Below are 26,158 nucleotides of genomic sequence, written 5' to 3'. Positions count from 1 at the left end.
CAGATCCAACATCAGGGTCATTCACCCATGCTGCCTTGTTTTGTCTTATCTATCCTTTAGTAAAGGATCTGTCATCAGCCTGCATCCAGGGACATTTTTCTTTTTCAATGTTTTATTTATTTATTTTGTTTATTTATTTATTATGTTCACTTATTATTTATTATATAAGTCCATTATCTTTAAATGAATTGATATATAAATACTTAATATTTTCTCAGTTGTAATTTCTAGTACAGTGAATAACAGTAGGTATAACCCACATTAACAAAAGCTCTTTGGGGTCTTCAGTTACTTTCTTTTTTTTGTTGTTTCTATTTTTTTTTTTTTTAATTTACATCCAAATTAGTTAGCATATAGTGCAACAATGATTTCAGGAGTAGATTCCCTAGTGTCCCTTAGCCAACCCCCTCCCACAACCCCTCCAGTAACCCTCAGTTTGTTCTCCATATTTATGAGTCTCTTGTTTTGTCCCCCTCCCTGTTTTTATTTTTGTTTCCCTTCCCTTAGGTTCATCTGTTTTGTCTCTTAAAATTCTCATATGAGTGAAGTCATATGATTTTTGTCTTTTGTCTTTCTCTAATTTTGCTTAGCATAATACCCTCCAGTTCCATTCACGGAGTTGCAAATGGCAAGATTTCATTCATTTTGATTGCCGAGTAATACTCCATTGTATATATATACCACATCTTCTTTGCCTATTCATCCATCGATGGACATTTGGGCTCTTTCCATACTTTGGCTATTGTTGATAGTGCTGCTATAAACATGGGGGTGCATGTGTCCCTTGGAAACAGCACACCTGTATCCCTTGGATAAATGCCTAGTAGTACAATTGCTGGGTCGTAGGGTAGTTCTATTTTTAGTTTTTTGAGGAACTTCCATACTGTTTTCCAGAGTGGCTGCACCAGCTTGCATTCCCAATGTTTTATTTATTTTTGAGAGAGTGCAAGCAGAAAAGGGACAGAGAGAGAGGGACAGGGCAGAGAGAGAGGGACAGAGGATCTGAAGCAGGCTCTGTGCTGACAGCAGCGAGCCCAGTGTGGGGCTCGAACTCACGAACGGTGAGATCATGACCCGAGCTGAAGTCGGACGCTCTACCAACTGAGCCATCCACAGCACTCAGTGCCAGAAAAGGTTTGCTTCTTCCAAGAAAATATATGTTTATTCTTAGGGATGCTGGAAATCATCTAACACTTGCATTTCCCTCTTTGCCTTGGCTGCTGAGAAGCTCAGACACACTGCTGCCCACTCTTTGCTACTCTATAGGATATCTTGATCTTATTTAAATTTCCTAACCCAGATGACTCATTTTCTTTACCCTGATGTGTATTTTAATAAGCTATCCCCGATCCTTTTGGGACTAGTGTGTTAAATATAAGGACGTGGTATGGGATCCCAGGTGAGGGCTTAGAGGATGAGCCGAATAATTTACCACGTTTCTTCTGGGGCCAGCCAAACAATCTTGAACAGATAAAAAACTGCTCGAGTAGGTGACGGGAACCAGAAACTCCCTGACCTTGTTGGGTATAAGAACAGAATGGTCTTGTTCTAGACTTGAAAGAAATCTGGTTGCACTGCGTACAACCGACCGCAGAGCTCCGAAAAATGCAGTGCCTCTTTCTCTTTCCTGCCACGGGGTATAGAAGAGCAGGGGGGCTCGCTGTAGCCCTGTTGCCCTCTGATAACAATACTGCCCACTCACCCTGAGGGCAGGCAAGGTAGGGGTCACTATGCCCATTTCACAGTTGGAGAAAATGAGGCCCAGGAGGGTGGTTTTTCAATCAGTGCTGTAGGATTTCATGGGAGTGTGGCAGAGCTGACTGGGAGGGACGGGCGGGGAGCCAAGGGGAGCCCAGACTCCCACCTCTGCCTCAAGTCTGCTGTGGTCTGCATTGTATATTAGATTTTGTTTATGGGGGTCAAGGAGTCATGGCGAGAAAAATGTAGTCTGAAAAATCACCGCTTTAGAAAATGAGGCTTGAGGTGGTGGTATGGGGCCAGAGTGCTGGACCTGAACCCTAGTTCTGCACCCATTATGCGGCCATGAGTGAGTCACTCCACTTTTCCATCCTCAGTTCCCTCATTTAGTAAACGAGAACAACAATGGTATCTAGTAACCACTCAGGATGTTGGAAGGGTTAAAGAGGTTAATGCAGGTGCTCAGTGCACATGGAAGAAGATTCTGGTAAGTGACAGGAGCCAGTCCTGAAGGACCAGATATTTCAGATTCCATTTATATGAACGATCCAGAGCAGGCAAATCTACAGAGACAGAAAGTGGAACGGTAGTTGCCTAGAGCTGGAGAATGCAAGGTTTCTTGTTGGGATAAGAAGCATGCTCTAAAATTGATTATGGTGAGGGGCGCCTGGCTGGCTCAGTCAGTGAGGCCTCTGACTCTTGAGTTCCACTCAGGTCATGATCTTACGGTTCATGGGTTTGAGGCCAGCATCGAGCTCCATGCTGACAGTGCAGAGCCTGCTTGGGATTCTCTTTCTCTGTCTCTCTCTCTGTCCCTCCCCATTCATGCTCTTCCTGTCTGTCTTTCAAAATAAATAAATAAACTTTAAAAAATAAAGTAAAATAGATTATGGCGAACTGTATACTTCGAATGGGTGAATTGTTTGATATGTGAATTATCTCTTAATAAAACCATTACCAAAGGGAAAAAAGTGCTTAGAGTAGCCCTGGCACAGAGTAGGTGCTAGATGTGGGTGCTGGTTTTATTACCGTTGATTTGAGAGAGCACCGGTCCCCTCTCAGACTGTTCACGTGACCTGCGCGGACTCACGAGACGCTGCTCCAAAGGGGAGATTTCTCTGGAGGCACTGCTCCACAGGGCAGGGGTCCCCCCTGCCAGAAGCCCCCACAGGGCTGCCTCAGCTGGTTTTCTTCCATTTCTAGGTTACAGTATGTCTTGGGTGGGGGGGCACCCATGCTAATTGCAAAAGAAGCCCAACCCCCATGGCGGTGTGGGCCACTCACATTTTGTGCAATAATTAAGTGCTATGGAGGAGCCGGGATAGACACACAGAGGTCATCTGCTCTGCTTCTTCAGGCAGAGATCTGATTTTGCTCAGCCCACACAGGCATTTTCATATCCTTTCCTTATAAATTAAAAAAAGTAAGAAAGAAGAAGTGAGAGATATTTTCATTACTTTAAGAATCACTGCAGGAGTGTCAGTTTGGGAAGACGGGGAAGAGTTCTGGAGGTGGGTGATGGCAGTGGTCGACGCGAGTGTGCTTAATGCTACTGCACTATACACTTAAAATGGGTTAATGTGGTAAATTTTATGTATATTTTACCACAACGCTATTACTAAAAAAAGGAGTCACTGCTACCAGACCCATAGAAACAAGGAGTGACCCGGAGAGTGTCCTATTGGACACACACAAGCGTAGATGTTGGTTTTGGGGGAGGAAAGAGGGCACTCGCTTGGCCTCTAAAGGCCCAGCTCAAACCTGGGCAGAGCTCACCTGGGGTGCTGGGGTCAGAGGGCAAAGGCTGCTCTGCCCTCGGAGGTTCCCTGCTCAGTGGAGAATCTTCCCCTGGAGGTCCGTGGCCTGTTCCTGAGGCCTGCCTGTTGCCCCGAATATTGTACATCGTGTTTCTGAAAGGAAAACAGAGGAGCATGAGGCTGCCATCCTCAGCCCCAGTCATGCCCGGAGCGGTCTGCCACACTCCAGGCACCCTGCAAGATGCATCCCGCCCGAGCGCTCCCCACCCGCCTCGCCCGTCTTTTCACGTTCTCATTGTACTTCCCGCCTTCCACACATGATATTGCTAATAACAGAAGCTTGATTCCCCCACCCCCAAACCCACTGCTGGAGTGTAAGTTCTCTTGAGTGCAGGGATGTTTGCCTGTTCTGTTCACTAAGATATTTTGTGTTTGTGTGTGTGTGTGTTTTAAATGTTTATTTATTTTTGAGAGACAGAGAGAGACAGACCGTGAGCAGGGGAGGGGCAGAGAGAGAGGGAGACACAGAATCCAAAGCAGGCTCCAGACTCTGAGCTGTCAGCACAGAGCCCAGGGCTCAAACTCATGAACCATGAGATCTTGACCTGAGCCAAAGTAGGATACTCAACTGACTGAGCCATCCAGGTGTCCTGTAATATTTTGTGTTTTTTAAGTTTATTTATGTTTGGGAGAGAGAGAGAGCACACGTGTGCATGTGCATGAATATGGGCAGGGGAGGGGCACAGGAAGGGGAGGGGCAGAGAGAGGGAGAGAGAGAGAGAATCCCAAGGAGACTCTGCACTGTCAGCGCAGAACCCAACACGGGGTTCGATCCCACGAACTGTGAGATCATGACCTGAGCTGAAATCAAGAGTCAGACGCTCAACAGACTGAGCCACCCAGGCGCCCCCATGCATGCCTAGCATAGCGCCTGCAGCATTAAGGGCGCTTACAGTACATGTGCTGAATGAACTTGCCAAAGGAACTTCCTGAAACTTTCATCTGGTTTTATAACTACTTGCTCAAAAATCATCAGTAGCTCCCTACTTCTGCTGAGCAAAGTTCCAAACCGCTCCTGGATCCTTCTCCCCTTGCACTCTTTCCCCACTTAGATCTGTTCTCCCTTGAGGCCTTCACTAATCATCTGGTCTCCAAGGAGTTTACTGCACTTTGTGAATGGGCTACCCTTTGACCAAGTACTTGTCTAGGCTGAATAATGGTGTCATTTCTTCAAGAGCTAGACAGTAACCTACCTGCATGTCTGTGGCACCTGGTACTGGGCTGCACATGCCCAGTGTGCAGGCTCAATACACTTGGGTTTGTAGGAAGGAACTAGGTAGCACCAAAGGCTGGCCTAGGACCACAGCCACAGAAAAACTCATAATGAGGCAGATAAAAGGACATTCAACTGAGTTTATTTTCCCTTTGCAAAGATACAAAAGTAGATGTATTCCAAAAAAAAATTTTTTTTTTTTGAGAGGGAGAGAATGTGAGCAGGGGAGAGGCAGAGAGAGAGAAGAGAGAGAGAATCCCAAGCAGGTTCCACACTCAGCACAGAGCCTGATGTGGGGCTCAGTCCCATGACTGTGAGATCATGACCTGAGCTGAAATCAAGAGTCAGACACTTAACTGACTGAGCCACCCAGGTGCCCCAACATATTCCAAAATTAACAAGGAAGAGAAAATGATTAAAAGAGTTCACCAGGTCAGTGTTTCTGAATGGCAGGTTCTGAACTATTAGTAGATTATAAAATCATTTTAGTATCATAACCAGCATTTAAAATATGGAATGGAAAATATCAGAATGCACCCCACTTTGAAAGAGTTTGTAAGTTTTACTGAGCTATATATGTGTACTGAGCTATAAAACTCACAGTTTGAAAACAATGCACTAGGGGGTCATTTACTTAAAAGGCAGCAATAGCGTGGTCAAAAAAGAAGGGGACATGAAGGTCTACAGATCTGTGATGGAGTCCTGGCTCTGCTGTCATCTCTATGTACAACATATACTTCTAGCAGTAAGATGGAAAAATTACCCTGAAAAACCCTTATTCACAAACACCTAGATGCTAGGTAAACACCAAGCATATTTCAAAAACATTTAGCTAAATTTCCAAGAAAGGAAGGGAAATTCTTGGGGCCTAAACGTGAATTCAAGTGAGAAGGTGACTATGTAGATTAGATTAGTCCTCAGCAAACATTCACTCCTTTCTCACCACCTCCGCAGGAGCAGAGTACTTCTTCCCTCTCCTGTGGGCTCAGGCAAGGCATGTGATTTGCTTTGGCCAAAGGGAGGTTAGCAGATGTGATCTAAACATAGGCTTAAAACGTCCTTGCATATAGGGCTAGTCCTCTTCAAGAACGAGTCTCAGGCAGCTGCTGGTCTGTGGCAGATAAGAAATACGAGAAGTAGACCTAGATCTTACCAACAGCTTAGAGTTAAGACCAAGTGAACCTAGCCTGTATCAGCTGAATCCAGATGTGTGAGAAATGATCATATGACACTGAATTCTGAAGTGTGTTTGCAGCATTATTGCTATGAAAATTGACTTAGGATATGAGTTTGCTCTGGGGTCAACTGTTTTGTTTTTTTGAGATATAACTGACAGACACATAACATTCATTTCAGGTGTACGACAGATTTATCCAATCTAGTGTGAAATTATCACCACGATACGTCTATTGAAGATCCATCACCACGCATGGCCACAAGATGTTTTTCATAGATCAACTGTTGATTCCAGATGCCTAGAACCTTGGCTGTTGCACGAGAGGAAAGAAAGCATTTGGACCTAGAGTGCAGAGTTGAAATTCAAATTCTTACATACAGCTGGGAGTCCCAAGATGAGGTGAGTTAGGAAAAAACATGCCTGCTGGCAAAATCAACACAAGGAAATTCTAGGTGAAGGTTTTGGGCATTCAAAAATTTTTCTTGTCATATCTTTGTTAGGTTTTGGTATCAAGATAATATTGGCCTGACAGAATGAATTGGGGAAGTGTTCCCTCCTCTTCTTTTTTGGAAGGAAGATTTTGTGAAGAATTGGTATTGGTTCTTTTTTTAAATGTTTGGTAGAATTCACTAGTGAAGTTATCTGGTCCTAGGGTTTTTCGTCTGTATGGGTGGGGGGTAGTTTTTTTTTTAATTATTATTAATTTAATCTGCTTACATGGTATAGGTCTATTCAGATTTTCTCTTTCCTCTTGCATCGGTTTTGGTAATTTGTGTCTTTCTAAGAATTTGTCCCTTTCTTCATTTGTTGGCATAAAACTGTTCATAGTATCCCTTTATAATGTTTTTTATTTCTGTTAGCTTGGTAGTAATCTTCCATCTTTTGATCCTGACTTCAGTAATTTTAGTCTCATGTCTTTTTCTTGGTCTGTCTGGCTAGAGGGTTGTCAATTTTGTTGATCTTTTCAAAGAACCATCATTTGATCTGAAATTTGTTTTTAAAACAAAATCCAGTCTTTTGGTATAGTTGGGGCCACAATAAGATAGAAAATTGTACTTTAATGGAGAGTATAGCTGACTGATGGAGGGAAAATCAATCTGTTAAGAACTAAGAAGAAATTAGAACTCAGCATTCCAAATGCTTGACTTGAAATTTGGTCTTTGATTGCTTTTGCTCTGTTGTTGTTGTTGTTATTATTATTATTATTATTATTATTATTATTATTATTATTAAGTTTTATTTGTTCATTTTGAGAGAGAGTGAGAGAGAGCATGAGCAAAGGGACAGAGAGAGAGAGGGAGAGAGAGGATCCCAAGCAGGCTCTGCATCATCAGCCCAGAACCTGACAAGGGGCTGGAACCCAAAAACTGAGAGTGTGTGAGCCAAAATCAAGAGCTGGATGCCCAACTGACTGAGTCACCCAGGCGCCTTCTTGTCTGTTGTTATTAAGATTCTATTGTAAGATGCCTCTGACTCTTTGACCTAGTCACCTCCCCTTCCCAGTTCTTACTTTCCTCATCTACAAATAAAAGGGTAGTGGTCATATTAAAAAGAAAATGGTGGTCCTCAGGAGCACTATTTACTGAGTACCACTTCGCGCTGGGTCCTGTGCTGAGCCCCATTACATGCATCTCACAAATCACAGCCACACAATTGGAGAGGACTCAGGAACACATTCCTATAGCCAGAGGCGCTCGCTGGGTGGGTGACCATCATTGCTGCCTACATGTCCCCTTGCCTCCCCTATGTGTCTAGGGGCTCACAAGAGTCATTCCTGGGGTAGGGGAGGGTACAGAAACCCTGACTCCGGGGCAGCAAAGGGCCTCCTAAGCTCTAGCACACATCACCTCTGGAGATAGATGCTCATTAACTACTGACACAGCCCAGGTGGCCACTACCTAGCCGAACTATTGCACTTGGAAGAGGTATCTCCATTTCATAAATTTATTGACCTTGTATGGAGCAGTTCATAGGTCGTTTTCTGTGTAGGATTAGCTCCAGGTCTGAAGGGCCTGGTCAGCATGGGCGGAGCGGTCATAAAGACTTGCTCTGGAAGGATAACCTTGGGCAAGCCATTTATCCTCCCAGAGGCTGGCTTTCCTTGTCTGCAATGGGGATGAGGAACATGTCCACAACAGACAATGACTGGACCCTTCCATGGGCCAGACGCTAAGCTAACACTAGTAATTCAACTCATTTAATCCTCCCCACAGCCCAGTGAAGTACTAGTACCACCTCCATTGTAGAGAGAGGAGAAATGAGATTTGGCAAGGATAAGTAACCAAATCATAGAGCCAGTGAGTGGAGGGACTGAGCATTAGACCTGGACGTCTAACTCCATGGTCTGAGAACTTAGCCATTCTGACACCACCTCACAGGCTTGTTCAGACAACTCAGAGCCAGTGCCACGCACCTAGCACAGCGCTCTGGAATACCCTGACTTCCTTTCCCAGAGTATGACTCGGGCTCATGGCAGAGCTCACAGCAAGCTGTAAGAACAGCCAGGGCCCAGGCTGCGGGAGACAAACGCAACCCGAATCTTATGGGGGCTCGCAACAGCCCAGGGCAAGAAGCCCATTTCTTGCACTTTTCCCTCACGTTTTCTGTGGGTTATTACAAATGTCAGGACGGAAGTCACCAACTGATCCTCTGAAACTTCCTTCCCTTCTGTCTCTGCATGTTCTCTCTTCCACTTCTGCTGTTTGTGGCCTTCATCAGGCACTGATCTGGCTTAAGCTTGGTGAGACCCCCCTGGATACACCCTGGCTGGATGGCTGGACTTCTCGCCACCCCTCCCCGACCCCCCAGCAGGCTCCCAGCACATCCAGTTCCCTCCAGCTCCCCTTGAGGGAAAATCCCCTGCAGGCCACCTTCTTTGTCTACTCACACCAGGGGGCTCACCCATGCCACCTCTTAAGTCTCTCTCTGAAGCTGATATCTCTCTCCTGAGTTTCCAGCTCCTTCCATCCAAATGTCTCTTGGGCCACTTTTACCTCCAGCCAGCAGGCCTAGAGGACACTTACCGTCTTTCCCCTAAAACCTGCTTCTGTCCTGGGATCAGTATCACTACACTCCTAGTTACTTGAGCGAATTCAAACGCTGAAGCCGACAGGGAAATTCTGTAAAGGAGCCACACAGAGCCAGGGGTCTCTAATCCAAGACCAGGGAACAATCTAGTCTGCTTCCTAAGACATCCCTGTCTGTCTGAAGTCCACACAGAAAATAAGCACCACAACAGATCAGTATTGGATACAGTATGAATTCCCAAAAGCTTCCTTCTCTTTGGTTAGATAAATGATAATAGCAGCATGTAGGGGATAAGCTTAGGAATTCCTTGGGCTTACACCAATGGGTTAACAAGACATAAAGAAATACAAAGTCATAAAACGCTCAATCCTGAGTTTGGGCAAATCAGACTGGCACCCCAAGAATAGGAAGGTGTAAACGCACCCCGAGAATAGGAAGGTGCAAAGGTGCCAGGAATAGGAAGGTGCAAAGGTACCCCAAAATAGACAGGGGGTGCAGAGCCCCCAGAATAGAGAGGGAGAGGCAAAGGCCTAAAATAGGAATGGTGCAAAGATGCCCAATACATAGGTATATGAAATAAACAAGATTAGATATTCAGGGTGGAAGCACCCCAATTTAGTACTATAGCAGAAAAGCTGCTTTCACGGGAGAACAGGGCCAGTTAGGTAAATCGGTGAATTGGACTATGGACCACTGCGTTGCAGACAAAGCAGCCCAGAATGGAGATGGTTAACAAAAGAAGTACCTTACTAACCCTGAGGTTACTCCCCCTACTTGTCTCATCCCCTAGGCTAAGATAAACAGAGGTGCACCCTCCTGTCTGCTGTAAACAACCTTCCTCCTGGTACCCAGATTTTGTTTTGTATTAACCCAAACCCCTCACCCCAAATATCCTCAAGACTCCCTTTCCCTCATGTCCACAAGTTATTGTCCCTTTGTGCACGTCCATCGCCATGTTTGTAAGCCTTCTGATCCTAATAAAAACGGGGCAAGGACCCTTACTCGGGGCTCTTGTCTTTTCCCAGACATTAGCCACCTCTCACTTTAATCCTACATCCTGCTTTTTTGCTAGACAAGAGAGAACTTTAGACCCAGAGTCTATGACAGCAGCAAACAATATTTATAAAGTACTAAGCACAGTTCTAAAGCAGTTTGCATGCATTAACCCATTTAACTCCCACACTAATCTTGTAGGGCAAGCACTATTGTATTCAGTTTTACTAACAACTTAAGTGAAACAGAGAAATCAAACAAGATGCTTAGGACAGCACAGCCCATGACTGGTGGAGCCAGGATACAAATCCATGCAGTCAGCCTCTAAAGTTCAGGCCATATTACTATCTTCTTAAAAACTATGTAAATCAAATCCTGCTAGCGGGAAATTGTATATACAATACATGAATAATAAATGAAAAAGTAGCTGAGAAATGATCAACATACAGTAAATTAAACATATTAAAATTGAATTAAAAAAAACTAAAGATATGAAATTCCAGACTTCAAGTTTTATTACAAAGTGGCAAAAATTAAAACAGTATGGTACTGGCATAAAAATAGACACATAGATCAATGGAACAGAATAGAAAACCCAGAAAGAAACCCACAGTTATATGGTCAATTAATCTTCAACAAAGAATGAATGAGTATACAATGGGAAAAAGACAGTCTGTTCAACAAATAGTTGGAAAAACTGTACTGCTACATGTCAAGGAATGAAACTAGATCACTGAATTAAAGACCTAAATGTGAGACCTGAAACCATAAAAATCCTTGAAGAGAGCACAAGCAGTAATCTCTCTGACATTGGCTGTAACAACATTTCTCTAGATATGTCTCCTGAGGCAAGGGAAATAAAAGCAAAAATAAACTATTGGTACTATACCAAGACAAAAAGCTTCTGCACAGTGAAGGAAACAATCAACAAAACTAAAAGGCAACCTATGGAAGGTACTTGAGAAGATACTTGCAAATGGCATATCCAATAAAGGATTGGTATCCAAAACATATAAAGAACAGATACAACTCAATACCCCAAAACCAAATAATCCTATTAAAAATGGCAGAAGACATGACACTTCTCCAAAGAAGACATCCAGATGTCCAACAGACACATGAAAAGATGCTCAACATCAGTGATTATCAGGGAAATGCAAATCAAAATTACAATAAGATATCACCTCACAAGCCTGTCAGAATGGCTAAAATAAAAAACACAAGAAATAAGTGTTGGTGAGGATGTGGAGAAAAGGAACCCTCTTGTGCTGCTGGTGGGAATATAAACCGGTACAGCCACTGTGGAAGACAGTATAGAGTTTCCTCAAGAAATTAAAAATAGAACTACCCTACAATCTAGTAATCACACTACTAGGTATTTACCCAAAAAAATACAAAAACATTAATTCAAAGGGATACATGCACCCCTATATTTATTGCAGCATTATTTACCAAATTACGAAAGTAGACCAAGTATCCATCAATAGATGAATGGATAAATGAGAGGCGGTACACACACACACACACACACACACACACACACACACACACAATGGAATATTATTCAGCCATAAGAAGAATGAAGTCTTGCCATTTGCAATAAGATGGATGAAGCTAGAGAGTATAATGCTAAGTGAAATAAATCAGTCAGAGAAAGACAAATGCCATATGATTTCACTCATATGTTTAAGAAACAAAACAAATGAACAAAGGGAAAAAAGAGAGAGAAAGACAAACCAAGAAATAGACTGTTAACTATAGAAAACAAACTGACGGTTACCAGAGGGGAGAAGCGGGGGGGTGGGGGGAGGGGAATGGGTGAAATAGGGGATGGAGATTAAAGAGTACACTTATCGAGATGAAAAATAAAATGAAACTCAGGTAAAAAATTTTTAAAAAGTAGGTTGCAGGGGCGTCTGGGTGGCTCAGTCAGTTAAGTATGCCACTTTTGATTTCCACTCAGGTCATGATCTCATGGATTCGTGAGTTTAAGCTCCACATCAGGTTCTGCATTGGCAGCACGGAGCCTGCTTGGGATTCCTTCTCTCCCTCTCTCTCTCTGACCCTCCCCCGCTGTGCATGTGCAAATTCTCTCTTAAATAAATTTTTAAAAAGTAGGTCGTATACAATCACTCTGGAAAAAAAAAAGTTAACAACTTGATGCGTTTCACATATGAGGACACTTGTGACACGATCATCACATTACATTCAATATGATCTCAGTTATGCATATACATGTATCGACAATGAAGAGGAAAGAGATATACCACATGCTAAGAATGCTGTCTGGGAGGCAGGATCATGGGTAACTGAAAACCTATACCTTTCTAGATGTTTCTAATTTCCTACAAAGAATATGCACTATTTTAACAATCAGAAGCACAAATGTAGTATTTTAAAGAAATGATGTGACGAATTAAAAATAAAGCCCCTCACCCTCTCCCCAGGACCACATCCCTGCAGGGATCACACCAGATCACTGTAAGCTCCAAAGAAGGGGCTGTCTGCAACGTGGCCGGCCCCTCGGTCCCACTGCACTTACTGTATTTCGGTTCCCAGATGCTTGAGGGAAATATTCTGAAGGGCTAAGGGCATGGCAGGCACCGGCTGCAAGGCGGCTGCCACACCCACGAGCCCAGGGGGCGTTTGCACAGGGCACAGGAACTCCTCCAGCTCCACTTCCTCTTGCTCTGTGGAACAGAGAAACAGGGTAATCATCCACGTGGGTCGCTGCACTTGTACATACGAGACAGAGGCGCACTGGGCTGGGTTCCCACTGGGAGCAGGTGGGAGTCAGTGGGCTGCCTGAGCAAGCCTTCTTTGGCAGGTTAAGAGCAGCCAAAGAGGCAGGCTTTTCATTACACGTTCTTCCAGGAAAATGATGCATCTTACTGAGAAAGTCTTCCTGAAAACCTCGTTAAAATATGCAGAACTGCTGATACTTCTACATCTGAGAATCTACCCTAAAAACGTTACCTGACATGCAGACAAAGCTTTATGAGCCAAGAGGTTCATCCTGGCACCGTCTGTCCTCACACTGGAAATAACTCCCTCAAACTAGAAGTAAAGTTCTGGGGAGGGGTTAAACAAATCATGATGCCTTCTGAAAATAGGATATTACTCAGCCGTTTAAAACAACACTAATGAAGAATGCTTAAAATCATGAGGAACAGGTGTGGGATATAAAAACAGCTAGTAAAAAAATTGGGTTAGAGCATCATGATCGCAACTGTAGAGAAAGTCTCACAGAAAGTCACTCTGTGACTCTGAGGTCAGAAGTGCATGGTGGGATCAGAAGCAGGCTGCCTTCATTATCGCTTCGTGTTTTTGCCCAAATTGTCTATGCTAAACATGCGTTATTTTTTATAAACAGAAAGATAATGTATACTCATCAAAAGTAGAAGTTTATAAACAGATTTTATAACATGGAGGCACTAGGGTCACAATACGTAGTACCGTAGAGCAAGGTAGGGTGTTTGTATTATTATATGATCTGAAATACGTTTAAATAAAAGGCAAGCGGGGGTCATTATGTAATGTGAACATTGGCTGTCTCTGGGTGACAGGATTATGGCTACTTTTTCTTCCACTTTTCTACTCTTTGTAAATGGTCTGCAACGATTCTTATACGGTGCGTGCTTCAAAACACTTAACATTAAGGAACGTTTTGAGGCTAAGGTAACATTATTTGAAGTATAAGAGAGAGGAGGTGAAATACTCAGAAGTTAGTTTTGAGTGTTACAAAAAGCAGGGGAGGATTAAGACCACCTATTGGGCAGCAGGATCTGGATCAGGCAGCTCCTGAGACATGGAGGGCAGCAGGCACCTTCCACCGGAGCCCTTTTACTGAGAGGGTGAAATGTAGGGGAAGAAGGAATTTTACCTTCGCACTCCATTTTCAAACAGGGTGCAGGTGCAAAAACATTGACTACAACCGCAGGGGCAGGGGAGCTGTTCCATCTACTCACAAACAGACTTTGCAATCAATATATTTAATTCCTAATAGGCCCTGTCACATCCGGCAGATGGGCCACGACTTGGCCCAAGTCATTCTTTTGAGCTCCCTCTCTTCAATTCACTCTCTCACCAAACACTTCTGGCATCTGCCCTGAGGTTTCTGGTGGAGCTGGAGAAAGTTAGATAATCAAAGGCTTAGGAAGCTCCCAGCTTAAGGAGCAGGGAGAAGTGTGCACTTCAGGAAGACCAAGTGAGTAGAAGCTGGAGGGCAGGCCAGGCAAGGTGCGGGCGAGTTCTGGGAGATGAAGACAGATTGTTTCACCGCAAGTCAGGAAAGGCTTCCTGGAGGAAGGGCACTGGAGCAGGGCCTAGAGGGCTGGAAAGGATTTTGAACTGCTAAAGGAGTGAAGGAGGATGCCAGGAGGGAACAGAGGAGATGGGGCTGGGAAGGACAAATGGGCGGGAGGGGGCTAATAGGGGATCTCATCTGGCTGGACCCACGGGACCCCTGAGGGTTTCAGCAAAAGCTCCAAAGAACCTGGGTTACAGCTGTGGTGTTGGAAGAACCGAAGCCAATCCACGTTTCTGTTAGAAGGGTGCTGTGACCAGACTGGAAATCGCATTTTCTCTTCTGGCCCCAGGTTCCACATTTTTAAATTAAAAAAAAAAATTTTTTTTTAATGTGTATTTATTTTTGAGAGACAGAGAGAGCGAGCAAGCTGGGGAGGGGCAGACACAGAATCCGAAGCAGGCTCCAGGCTCTGAGCAGTCAGCAGAGAGCTGGATGCGGGGCTCGAACCCACAAACGATGAGATCATGACCTGGGCTGAAGTCAGATGCTCAACTGACTGAGCCACTCGGGCGCCACATGGTTCCACATTTTTAAAATGGGAAGGATACTCTCCATCCTGTCTCCTCCAGAGGTAAAGTATATCAAAATATTTAGGAAACCATAAAAGCCCCATTCTGTGGACTTGCATCTTTCAAAAGTAGTCTTTAATCCAGACTTTGAGCTGATTCAAAATAATTACGGTTTTCTTGTTTATCAATACTTTAACCATCGTTATCCTCCCTCATGCAGAAGAAACAAAAAATGTACAATTTGCCTAAGATTTTTAATGTCTTGGCAGGTACTTCCCTAACTGCCAATATCTGTTCTCCTTTAATGTCCACCTTTGGCCCTAAATCCACCCTGAGGCCACACGAACTAAGCCTTGGGGGTGAATGTCACCCACTGGCTGGATTCGCCGGTGAGGAAACAGTGGCTCAGGGGGATTTTCGTGGCCAGGGTCACACAGCCGGTAGCAGAGTCATGCACTCAAACACAGTTCCTTGCTTGTCCACTAAAACCACGTGGCTTGTCAGAGCAGGTTTTGTGGCAGGCGGACGGTTCCCAGATGAGAGGGGCTGCCCGGGAAGGCCCAGTGGGAAGGCCCCCAGCGCGAGGAGGTGTTTGAGAGATGGGTGGCACGTGACAGTGATGTCACAGTGAAGGTTAGCACTTCCCGTGGGTAAGAGGATTGGTCTGGGGCCTCTGGGCCTCCCTCCAAGGCCGCACAAGGAATTCTCAGCAGCGTTCATCCGAACGCTTTGCCTGAGCTGCAGGGGCTGCTCCACAACCAGTAGGAAGTCATTGACCAACCAAAGGGCCTGGGCCAGCCAGTCACTTCCCTGCAGGGCCCTGGACATGGCGGTGGCCTCCTCAGCATAAGGAGGGGGTTATGAGCCTGCAGATTCGGGTTCAAATTTCAGTGCGGACATTTTCTTGCTCTGCTACCTTGACCAGGTAGGTCCACTGGCCTCTGGGGGTCTCAGTTTCTTCTTCTGTAAAATGGGTACGACACTACTTCATAAGATTGATGTGAGGATTAGATGACATGAAAGAAGCACGTAATGTGTTAGAAACAGTGTCAGTGGTATGCATATTTTTACAACAATATATTCTTACCTAAATGCTATTTTGTGTAAATCGTGTCCTACTTTGGCAACATATTATCATTAATCTGCTGGTTTGCCCTTGATCTTTCTCAGCTCTTGTGGAGACCAACGTTTAGGTAAAGCATAAAATAAAGGTGTAAATGCTTAAAAGCTGCACACAACGTGCCTTGCAGATTGCTCAACAGCAGTGATAGGACACTTTTTACCAGATGAAGTGTCTGTGACTCAAAGGCAGATGTGAGTCAGTTGGCTTTCAGTGTCCCGGAGCCGGCTCTGCTTCCTCCCAGAAAGGGTGGGGACTGGCTGTGGGGCAACCTGCTCCAGACAGCAAATCCAGGTCGCTCACAACTCCACAAATGTCCTTCTGGGTGGGCCGGGAAAGGTTCGCAGGGGACATGATCTGGAGGGTGAAGGCCCACATCCCAGCTTCCTGCATCTCCTACCAGGGTCCTCCTTGGGAGACTGGTGTCCTGGTCATTATGACAACTGCTCTCTCCCTCCTCCACCCCCCGGCCCCCGGCCACGTCTCCAGTAGGAGCTGGCCCCGGAGAGGCTCACTAAATGTACTAAACCAAAGCCACAGAATTCAAGAACCTGGAAAGGATTCAGCACAGCAGAAGAACCTGTGGGATCCCAAAGCCATTTCAGTTCCAATTTCAGTTCCGGACACACCAGAATTCTGTCATCAGGAGGGTTTCTTGTCACTGCAAATCCGAGGCTGATCTCGGCCAATTGTGCCAAATTAGGCTGCAGTTTCCCACACCAGGCAGGGCTGTCTGGCTCTCTGGTGGAGAGAGGGTGGGTTGCAAGTGCAGACGCACAAACAAACCCTTCCCCAGAGAAAGCCCTTACTCACATGAAACACCCAGAAGATTCTTGGAAGAAATGACTGATAATTACTATTAACAACTGAAAAGAACAGTTATGTTAAGAGTAGTAATGTACACATACACATATAACAACAAGTTACTAGAACAGTTACTATGTATTGAGCACTTACTGTGTGCCTGGCATTAGTCTAAGGGCTTTACCTTCCTTTCCTCATTTAATTATAGAATCCAATGCAATCGCTCACAAATATCCAATGTGCCAGGTAGGGCACCCGGTACTGGGACACAAGTGACAAAGATACGGTCCCCACCCGAGGGCAGGGACCGACAAGGATGCTGTGAGGAGAACACAGCGTGACAGGCCTTGTTAGAACCATGCGAAAAAAGCGTCGAGGGCTCATACAGAGTCCAGCCCGCATAGCACTGGGAGGCTTCCAAGGGGAGCCTGGCAGGAGTAGGAGGCGACACTGGAGCGTGGCTATGAAGAATAAGCGGGAATTCGCCAGGCAGACAAGCTTCTGGTGCTGCTGAAGCGCACACGGCGTGAGGCGGGCACTGGGGGAGCAGGCAGAGGTGAGCCGAAGGAGGATGAGCCCTGGGCACCGGGCTAAAAAGCGGGGCCTCGGTCACGGGTGGGTGGGGCTCCAGCGCTCACTTTAGAAAGTCCGCTCGGCCTGCAGTGGGGAGGATGGGTCTGAGGTGGCGGGCCGGTTCACGGGCACGGGTGAGGAGGCTACTGTGGTTTTCCAGCCAGGGGCCATGAGGCCAGAGCCAAGGTACAGCAGCGAGGAGGGGCCGGCCTGGTGCGGACGCCAGAGGGCAGACACGGCCAACACGGCCTGGCCAGCCCAGACTGCCGAAGGGGTGAGGGCAGCGCCCTGTTACCCGACAGCCGGGTGAATAAAAGGCCATTTAACGATGGGAAAGAAACTGGGGGAGCAGATGGTCAAGGGCAGAAGAGCTCGGTTTGGGACACAGAAAACACATGGGTACAGAGTTCTAGAGGTGCCTGGCTACAAGTCGTCCCCTCGCCTATTCGGTCTCCCTGCTAACCGAGGATGAGGCGTTACAGACATGCTGCAGCTCTGAGCTGGGACAAGGCTCCGAGCCCTTACAGGGGCAGCTGGGGGTGGTCTGTCCTGATTCTCTACCTGCCAACCATATGGCTGGCTGCAGCGTGGGGGTGGGAGGGTGTGATCTCCAGGACTCCTCCATACTTGGATGTTCTAGGATTTGGGATCAAGCAACTTCCTTTGTAGGCCGCGTGGAGGTGAAGGATTCTGCCTTAAGGGAATACTACGGGTAAAATCACTGACCTACCCAACGCACACACAGAAGCATTTGCGTAGGAGGCAGCAACAATAACTGCGTGTTCTCATTACCCTTCTGCACAGCAACCCCGTGAGAGTCTCATTTCTTTGGACCTTCCCATGGAGGTCATTGTAACCGTAGCTGACGCTTACTGCGCTCTGACAATGTGCGGCATGCTTCCAACCACTTAAGGTGTATGGATTCATTTGATTCTCATAACAACCCTAAGAAGTAGGTATAGTTTATCACGCTCATTTTATACGGAAGGAAACGGAAGCTCAGGAAGATCAAGCAACTGACTTTTAAGACCACACAGGATTAGGATTTGAACCCAGACGTCCTGGCCTCAGGGCCCGTATTCTTGCCCTTGACACTACACCGTGCCCTAACTGATCCTGAGTCACATCCCTGGCTCTTTGCTTCTTTACCAGAGGCTCCTCCCACTCACTCCCAACAGGAGGGGAAACGCTTGGTCACCAAGACCCCTGGGTGTGTGTGCAGGAGGCGAACCCATTGGGTACCTAGCTCGAGGCGCAGGGCGGGCCCATTCCCAGCCAGGGTGGCATCAGGGGCGACGGGAGGTGCAGGCGGGCTGTTGTGGAACTCCCAGCGCTTCATCTGCAGCTGCTGCAGCCAGTACAGCATCACTTGCTTGGTGGCGGCCTGAGAAGCACAGGGGTTAATTGGTATGGCCCTGTGCCCTATGCGTGGCACTGGGTGTGGGGTGCAGGAAGGTCACGGGAGGCTTAGTGACTCTCTCCCTCCCAGGGAAAACAACTATCACTGCAGATGGGTGGCTGCTTCTGAAACACCACCTGCTTCTTGGCCACAGAAGAGAATCAGGCATCAGTCCCAAACTTAGAGGTTCCTTAACCTTTCTGGGTCTCAGTTTTCCCATCTGTACTATGGTGAAGATACCATTCATGTCCTGGGGCAGTTATGAGAATGAAATGAGGTAAGGGAAGTGAAATGCCCAGCATAGTACCAGACACACTGGAGGTGCTCAAAATGTGCTCACTGGACAAAGGAATTTGGAGGGGATAAGAGAGGGAAAGAACTTTGAAATTCTGACCTGAGTGGGGCCCCAGCACCTCACTGTGCAACATTGCAATGTCTTAACTGACTGTGATATTGCGATTTATAAGAAACATATATTTGATCATTCAAATCACCCAGATATATTTCTCATATGTATTTGATCTTTGTCCATGGTTTCTGGCTCACAGCTCCTAAAGCCCTTGGAACTTCCTGGGATAAGGGCGATAAAGCTGACTTTTGTTGTGTTCATACGTTAACTCTTAGAAAGCCCTTAGGGAACCTAATGAGGGGGGCTGGTTGCCAGGAGAACCAAACATGTGATTAGAGGCTTGGAACTTTCAGTAGGTTTTATACCCTGCATAGAGCCCAACTCAGACCTTGAACTCAGGACCCTGAGATCAAGACCTGAGCCGAGATCAAGAATCAGATGCTTAATCCATTGAGCCACCCTGAAGTGCCCCAAGGCTTGGAACTTTCAGTCCCACCCCTATCCCCCAGAAAGAAAGAGGCTGAACCAGAGAATAGCCAATGACTTAGTCAGTCATGACTATGTAATGAAGCCTCCATAAAAACCCAAAGGACTGGGTTTGGAGAGCTTTTGAGTTGGTGAACATGGAGATGTGGGGAGAGTGGCATAGCTGGAGAGGGCATGGAAGCTCCTACCCCTTCCCCATACCTTGCCCAATACACTTCTTCATCTGGCTATTGATTGGTATCCTTTATCATATCCTTTAATAAACTGGTAAACATAAGTGTTACCCTGGGGGTTCTGGGAGCCCCTCTAGCAAAATAATCAAACCTAAGGAGGAGGTCACTGGAAACTCCAATTTGTAGCCTGCTGTCAGCAGCACAAGTAACAGCCTGGGGCTTGTGACTGGCATCTGAAGTGAGGTGTGGAAGTGAGGTGGGAAGTCTCGTAGGACTGAGCCCTTAACCCATGGAATCTGATGCTGTCTCCAGGTAGACAGTGTTAGAATTAAGTTGAATTCTTGGACACCAGCTGGTGCCTGCGAATTGCTTGGTGTTGTGGGGGGATCCATGCCCCATGTTTGAATTGGGTCCAAGAATCCTAAAAGACTGACTTTTTATGGAACAGAGAGAATCCTTCCTCTGCTTTGGGGATGCACTGAAATCATGGATTTGGTTGGGGACTAGAAAGCCATATGCACACAGTAACAACATAGTGGCACCCTCCAGGCACCCCAAACAAGGTAATGGTTGATACTGGTCATTCGTTTCCCAGCACTGGATGGTCCAAATACCTACTTTCACATCTATTACATTGTTGGATCCTCCAGGAGGGAGGCAGGGCAGGAGTGATCAGCCTTCAACAGATGGAGAAACTAAGGCTCTGAAGTTGCCCAGGCAGGTGGTGGTAGAGCTGGTCCCAGAACCCGGGTCTCCCCCTTTAGACCAGAGCTTTGTGGCAATTTATGGCCAGGGGACTGTGGCTTACACAGAGAAGGGCTGGGATCACCTGGGCCACAGCAGCCGGGCAGCTCGCTGGGAGTGGATGGTGAACTTCACAGAGTCGCCCACAATCAAGGCCAGGTGAGAATACCAGCAGGCAGCAGGCTATGGGCAACCAGGGCAAAGCTCCCCCTTCTAAGTGATCCACAGATGATGTGTGCATGAGGCCAGGGGCTCCATGAGAGAGGACCTGGGCCTGTCAGGAGGTGCCACATGAGATAAAATGATGCCTACCAGTCTTCTCTTTCCATACACTCTCCCTAAGAGACCTCAGTGCTACCCAGGGCTTCACCATGACCCTGTGCTGACAAGCTCCCAGCCCATACCCAAATACCTCATTTTAGTAATTCACTGGACAAGTGTATATTGAGCACCTACTATTCACGTCATGGCCCCATCCTCTTAGAACTTAAGAGTCTACCAAAGGGGTGTCCTAAGGCCTCCCCAGCCTGGGTTCCCTAGGTCGTGGCTGGCCCGACTAAGCAGTCAGCCACCCCTCCCTTGCGTTCCTCCTCCCTCACATCCCTAGTCACCCCCATCGGTCTTCCTCCCCTGTCACAGCTCTAGCTCAGCCACCATTCTCTCTCAATCACCTCCAGATGGACTCCCTGCTCAGCAACCTTGCCTTCTCATTTTTTCTCTACCCAACAGCCACACGGAACCTTCTAAACATTCTAATCTCGCAGGGCTTCCTTGCTTAAAGTTCTTCAACAATCTCCCACAACCCACAGGACAAAGTCCAAGCTCCCAGGCCTACCTCACAAATGCTCCACACTTGGGCCTCCACTCTCCCACTCCATCTTTTGGGCCCCTCTGTACCCCAGGCTCCTGTGATCTGCCTGGACACTCTGGGCTGTATCCTGTTTCTTGTCTTTGCTCCTGGGGCTCTCTCGGCCAGGAATGCCCTTCTTCCTCTTGTCTGTTCATAGAAAACCGAATCCCTTTTTCAGGACTCAGATGTCATCCCCTCTGTGCTGCGCTCCTGGATGGACCCTTCCACTCAGTGGAACTGACCCTCCTGTTCACCATACTTGTCTGGTACAGACTTATCAGGGCATCTCTAAGGAACATTTCATGTGTGTGCCAGGCCCCCTGTGAGTTCTCTCACCAGACCTTAAGCTGTTTGAGAACCAGGGGGCAGGTCTGATTTGGCTCCATACCCTGGTGCTTAGCACCGAGCCAGGCACACACATAGATCAATGGGACAGTAAAAGCCATGTGTTCAAGACTCTGTAGACAGCAGTTAGCCTGTGGGAGGAAACACATGACCCGTAAACCACCTGATCTCTAAAATGCCTGCCTTCCCTGGCCTGGAATTCCTGGTTTGCATTATTTTGTCTGATTTTCCCAGCCTGGTCACTGGCCAGGCCCAGCCATTAAAGGGGAACTGAAGCTGTGGGCTACATACAGGGCGCTCAGTAGATTTCCAGTTGGCTGGAAGTGGGGGTCGAGGAGCAGGAAGACGGGGTGGGGTTAGGGAGGCTGTCTCCTGGCACACTCTTCTCTGGGGCGTGTGAATCCTGGAATTCTTAACCCAGATCTGTCTTTCCACTTAAGTTCTGGGGCAACTCCTCCGGAAATGAACATTAGGGCCTCAGTTCTATTACCATGTGGGTTCATTAAACAAACATTTACGGAGCACCCACTCGGTGCTAGGCTGTATTCTAGATGCTGGGATTAATTCAACAATTTGTAGGTCCTGGATGCTTACATATCTTGTTTTAAATCTCACAAACTACCTAGATTCTGGGAGATAAAGTAACTAGCCCAGGGTTACACAGCTAGTTAATAGTAGCTGATGTAAAATTTGAATCCAAGCCTGTCTGATTTCAAAGCATGTGGCCTTACCACTGTTTCAGGCATTCTCAGTTAAAGATGATAATAAAACAAAACCTACTAATGGTGAAACACATTGAGATAAGCCTCTATGAACATTCCAGGCTGATCAGTGAAACCTAAGTATTTTATCTCCCAATCCCTGCCAATGTTTGCTCAGCATTCAATTCCCTCTGCCAAAATATCAAGAAAAGTGATTCAGAGTCCTGGTCTTGAGAGGACTGCACAGCTCATATCTTTACTATCCTTCGGCCCCAAGTAAGAAAGTTAATGTAACTGCATTGTTAAGGCACACCAAAAAGTAAAAGTTTTGAAACAGTACTGAGAGGTACAAAGACTAAGGGATTTCAACTGTGGGTTACACCACTCACTAGATGCCTGACCTCTGAAGTAACTGGCTGGTTACTTCATCTCTCCAAGACTCTGTTTCTTGATTCTAATGTGGGTACATCATTCCTGCCTGTTATGGGAGCTCAATGAGAAAATGGGTGCAAATGCGTCTTCGAATGCACTAAATCCTGGGCACCCACGGTTCACTGGAGGAGATCAGAGTCTGTAATACTCGTTCCAGTAAATTTACTGTGACCACCCACACGAGCCAGGCTGTGCCCTGGGAACTCATCCCGGCTTTAAAAGGAAAAAAAAAAACCTGCCCCATTTACCTTCAGGGTAATAATCCGGCTGGGAGTCTTGATTTCAAAAGTCCCCTCCTCGGCGTCTGCCTTGCAGTCAAAGACCGCACTGGAGAGGTCGATGCTGTCCAAGGGATTGGCATCCTGCGCGGTCCGTGAATAATACAGGCGACGTTTCTTCTCGTCGTAGAAGAACCAGCGGGATTTCCAACCCCGGATGGGCCCTTTGCCGCCAAATTTATTTAAATAACCACAGAGTTTCTTGGGGGCCGCCTCCAGGGAACGGGAGCAGCTCTCCGACTCCTCCGGAGGCAACACCTCGGGGCCCCTGGCAGCCTCTTCGGACCTGAGGACCGAGGAGCTAGACTCTGCGGGGTTCTCCTGGGCGCCCTCCATCTCCACTAAACACCGTCGAGGCACTGGAAGTCCGCAGCCAACTCTGGCCAAATCCCAGAGACTCAGCGGGTACCTCCCAAGAGCGAGAAATCTGGGCGGGGGCGGGGCCACTGGTGACGCGCCCCCCAGTAGACCGCAGGAATGCGGATGGCTACAGTTAACCTTTGACGGCAAACCCAGGTGGGGCGGATGGCCACGCCCCTCCCAAGCTCTCCGTAGCCAGGCCACACCCCGACACGCCCTCGGCCGGCTCTCCCCGACACGCCCTCGGCCGGCTCTCCCCATCCCACCCGCTTCCGGCTTTCATGCTCCGCCAGTCAGCCATATTTAGTGAGGGCAGCTGCAGGGCGTGAGGGGGCCCTCAGGTTGAAAACACGGTGACACTGAGCAAAGTTAACTGGCGGCACGGAAGCGGGAAGAGATGCTCGTCTCTGACTAGACTGCCTTGGTAACTCGTGTAATAAGGTGGAAGGATGGTTCTTCTTGCGTCTTATGGGCAGTCCGCCTTTACCCCTCAGGTGCCGCGCGGGTTACCGTCGGACGGCGCATTCCGGGGCCATTGGCTGAGAGGGACGCCGGCTCGGTGACGTCACTTCCGGTGCAGCCCGGGGCGCTCTAGGTCTAGGGCTCCGTCCGCAGGCTTGTATCCCGCGTTACTTTAGCGCCGCGGTGACTCCCAGCTGACTTTTCCGGCTTACCCCGGTACTGTTCCCAACTTCCACTCACCACCCAACGGCTCTGGTCGCATTGTGTAGGGCGATCAGGCTTGGCTGCTGCTAAATAATGATGCTAAAATCCTAAATAAAATATTTACAAATCAATTCTAGTATTTTACGAAGAATTATATACTACACCTAGAAGGAGTTATTTTAGGGATACAGGGATATTTTAATAACAATAAAAAAATTACACCTGCAGTGCAAAAAATATGAGCATCTTAATATTTTCTAAAAAGGTATTTGATCAAATTCAACATCATTTCTGAAGTTTAACACTATTATTATGGAAATAATGTTTCAAAATTTCTTAAGATAAATCAGACATCTTGTTCTAGATTTTCTAGCTAAATAATGATAGATATTCGAAGGAATAATTATAATAATTTCAAATATATGCCTTACATCTGAAAAACCAAAGAGGTCTTCCCACTAATGTTCCAGGAGCTAATCCAGGATTCCACATTTGCTCATCATGTTTCCTTAGTCTCCTGTGAACTATGACATACTTCAGTTTTTCCTTGTTTTTTATGACCTGACAGTTTTGAAGGGTATTAGTCAACTATTTTGTAGAATACTGTGAATTTGGGTTTGTCTGGTGTTTTCTCATGATGAGAGGGGGGTGATAGGTTTTGAAGGAGACCAGGACAGAGGGGAAGTGCCTCTCTCATCACCTAATATCCAACTATGTGATACACACATGGTGATGGTAACTTCTGTCCCTCGGTTAAGATGGTTTCTGCCAGATTCCTTGGCTACAAAGTTACCATTTTCCACTTTCAACACTCTGTTCCTTGGAATAGAGTCCCTAAGTCTCTACCACAAGAAGCTCCACCTTCTGGGGGGTGGGGACAGTTGGTAGCATTTTAATTTTGTATAGCTTATTAGAATGATTCTGAAGCTTATTTCCAAGAGTGAGCAGGTGAGAATAGCCAAAAAAATTTTTTTTAATTTTTTTTTTTTTTACATTTATTTATTTGTGAGAGACAGAGAAAGACAGCATGAGCAGGGGAGGGGCAGAGAGAGAGGGAGAGACAGAATCAGAAGCAGGGTCCAGGCTCCAAGCTGTCAGCACAGAGCCCAATGTGGGGCTCAAACGCATGAACCGTGAGATCGTGACCTGAGCCGAAGTCAGACGCTTAACCGACTGAGCCACCCAGGTGCCCCAAGAATAGCCAAAATTTTGAAGAAAAAGAGCAATTAGGATTTGGCCTACTACATACACAAATTTATTGATTCAACCAAAAAGTATTTAGTGGGCACCTTCTGCCAGGTACCATTTAAAATACAGGGCTGCAGTGATGAATGGGACAAGGTCCCAGATCCCATGGGGCTGTCACCATAGTCCAAGGAGACAGGCCATAGACAGGGAAGCAAGTAAATGAACATGGTGGCTTCAGATTCTCATACTTTCTGGGAAGAAAATAAACAGAATTATAAGAACAACAGAATGCAGTATTTCTGGTCCAGGGGCAGGCACATAAATGGAGCAAAGTAAATTCAGGAAAACATACAAATAAGTGTAGAAATGTAGCACAGGGAAGGGTTTCAAACTTTTTTTTTTTCAGTTATTATCCCTAAAGGAGCCTTTTCAGGCTTTTCCCCCTGATCATCACCTCCCGTAAAATTTTAACACCATAAATATAATATGAATCTCTTCATGAACTGCATGTATATCTGTGATTTATATATACAAAGAGTAGGATTTTTCTTTTGTATCCCAAGAACCAATTTTGAACTCCTTGGGGTGATATTGTCCTTTTTGAGAATGCATGTGATTAGTATAAGATAAAGTTAGAATTTCAAAACATTGGGGAACATGATAAGCTATTTATTTAGCAAGTTAGTTTAGGTATTCACCTAATATTTTGTATAAAAATAGTGTTTATGTAGATTAGAACATAATGCATAAAAATGAAACAATAATATATACACAATGGAGTGTTATTCAGCCTTAAAAAGGAAGAAAATTCTGATACGTGCTATAACACGGATTAACCTTGAAAATATTCTGCTAAGTGAAATAAACAAGACCCCAAAGGGCAAATGTTGCATAGTTCCACTTACATGAGGTATCTAGAAAAGGAAAATGCACGGAGAAAGAAAGTA

The 26,158-nt window shown here is 46.3% G+C and overlaps 1 protein-coding gene across 4 annotated transcripts in view; it reads right to left on the bottom strand.

Moving 5' to 3' along the window:
- TBC1D2 (TBC1 domain family member 2) overlaps positions 1–23,543 on the bottom strand; it is a 55,175-nt gene extending 31,632 nt beyond the window's left edge. For 2 of the 4 annotated variants that reach the window (XR_003413994.2, XM_015079492.3), the window contains exons 1-4: positions 22,968–23,542; positions 18,483–18,624; positions 12,468–12,615; positions 3,475–3,608 (exon numbers count right to left, since the gene is read on the bottom strand). Coding sequence is in view for 3 of the 4 variants with exons in the window: in XM_015079492.3 (XP_014934978.2) it covers positions 3,475–3,608; positions 12,468–12,615; positions 18,483–18,624; positions 22,968–23,333 (790 nt within the window). In the remaining variant the exon portion in view is untranslated. Of the gene's footprint in view, positions 1–3,474; positions 3,609–12,467; positions 12,616–18,482; positions 18,625–22,967 lie in introns of all 4 variants that reach the window. The other 2 variants (XM_027039523.2, XM_027039526.2) reach the window with 2 other exon arrangements.
- Positions 23,544–26,158: the final 2,615 nt, after the last annotated feature.

This window comes from Acinonyx jubatus, chromosome D4 (assembly GCF_027475565.1).
Source record: "Acinonyx jubatus isolate Ajub_Pintada_27869175 chromosome D4, VMU_Ajub_asm_v1.0, whole genome shotgun sequence".
Lineage (NCBI taxonomy): Eukaryota > Metazoa > Chordata > Mammalia > Carnivora > Felidae > Acinonyx > Acinonyx jubatus.
Note: the sequence above shows the minus strand (reverse complement) of the source record. Positions and strands in the feature narration are given on the sequence as shown.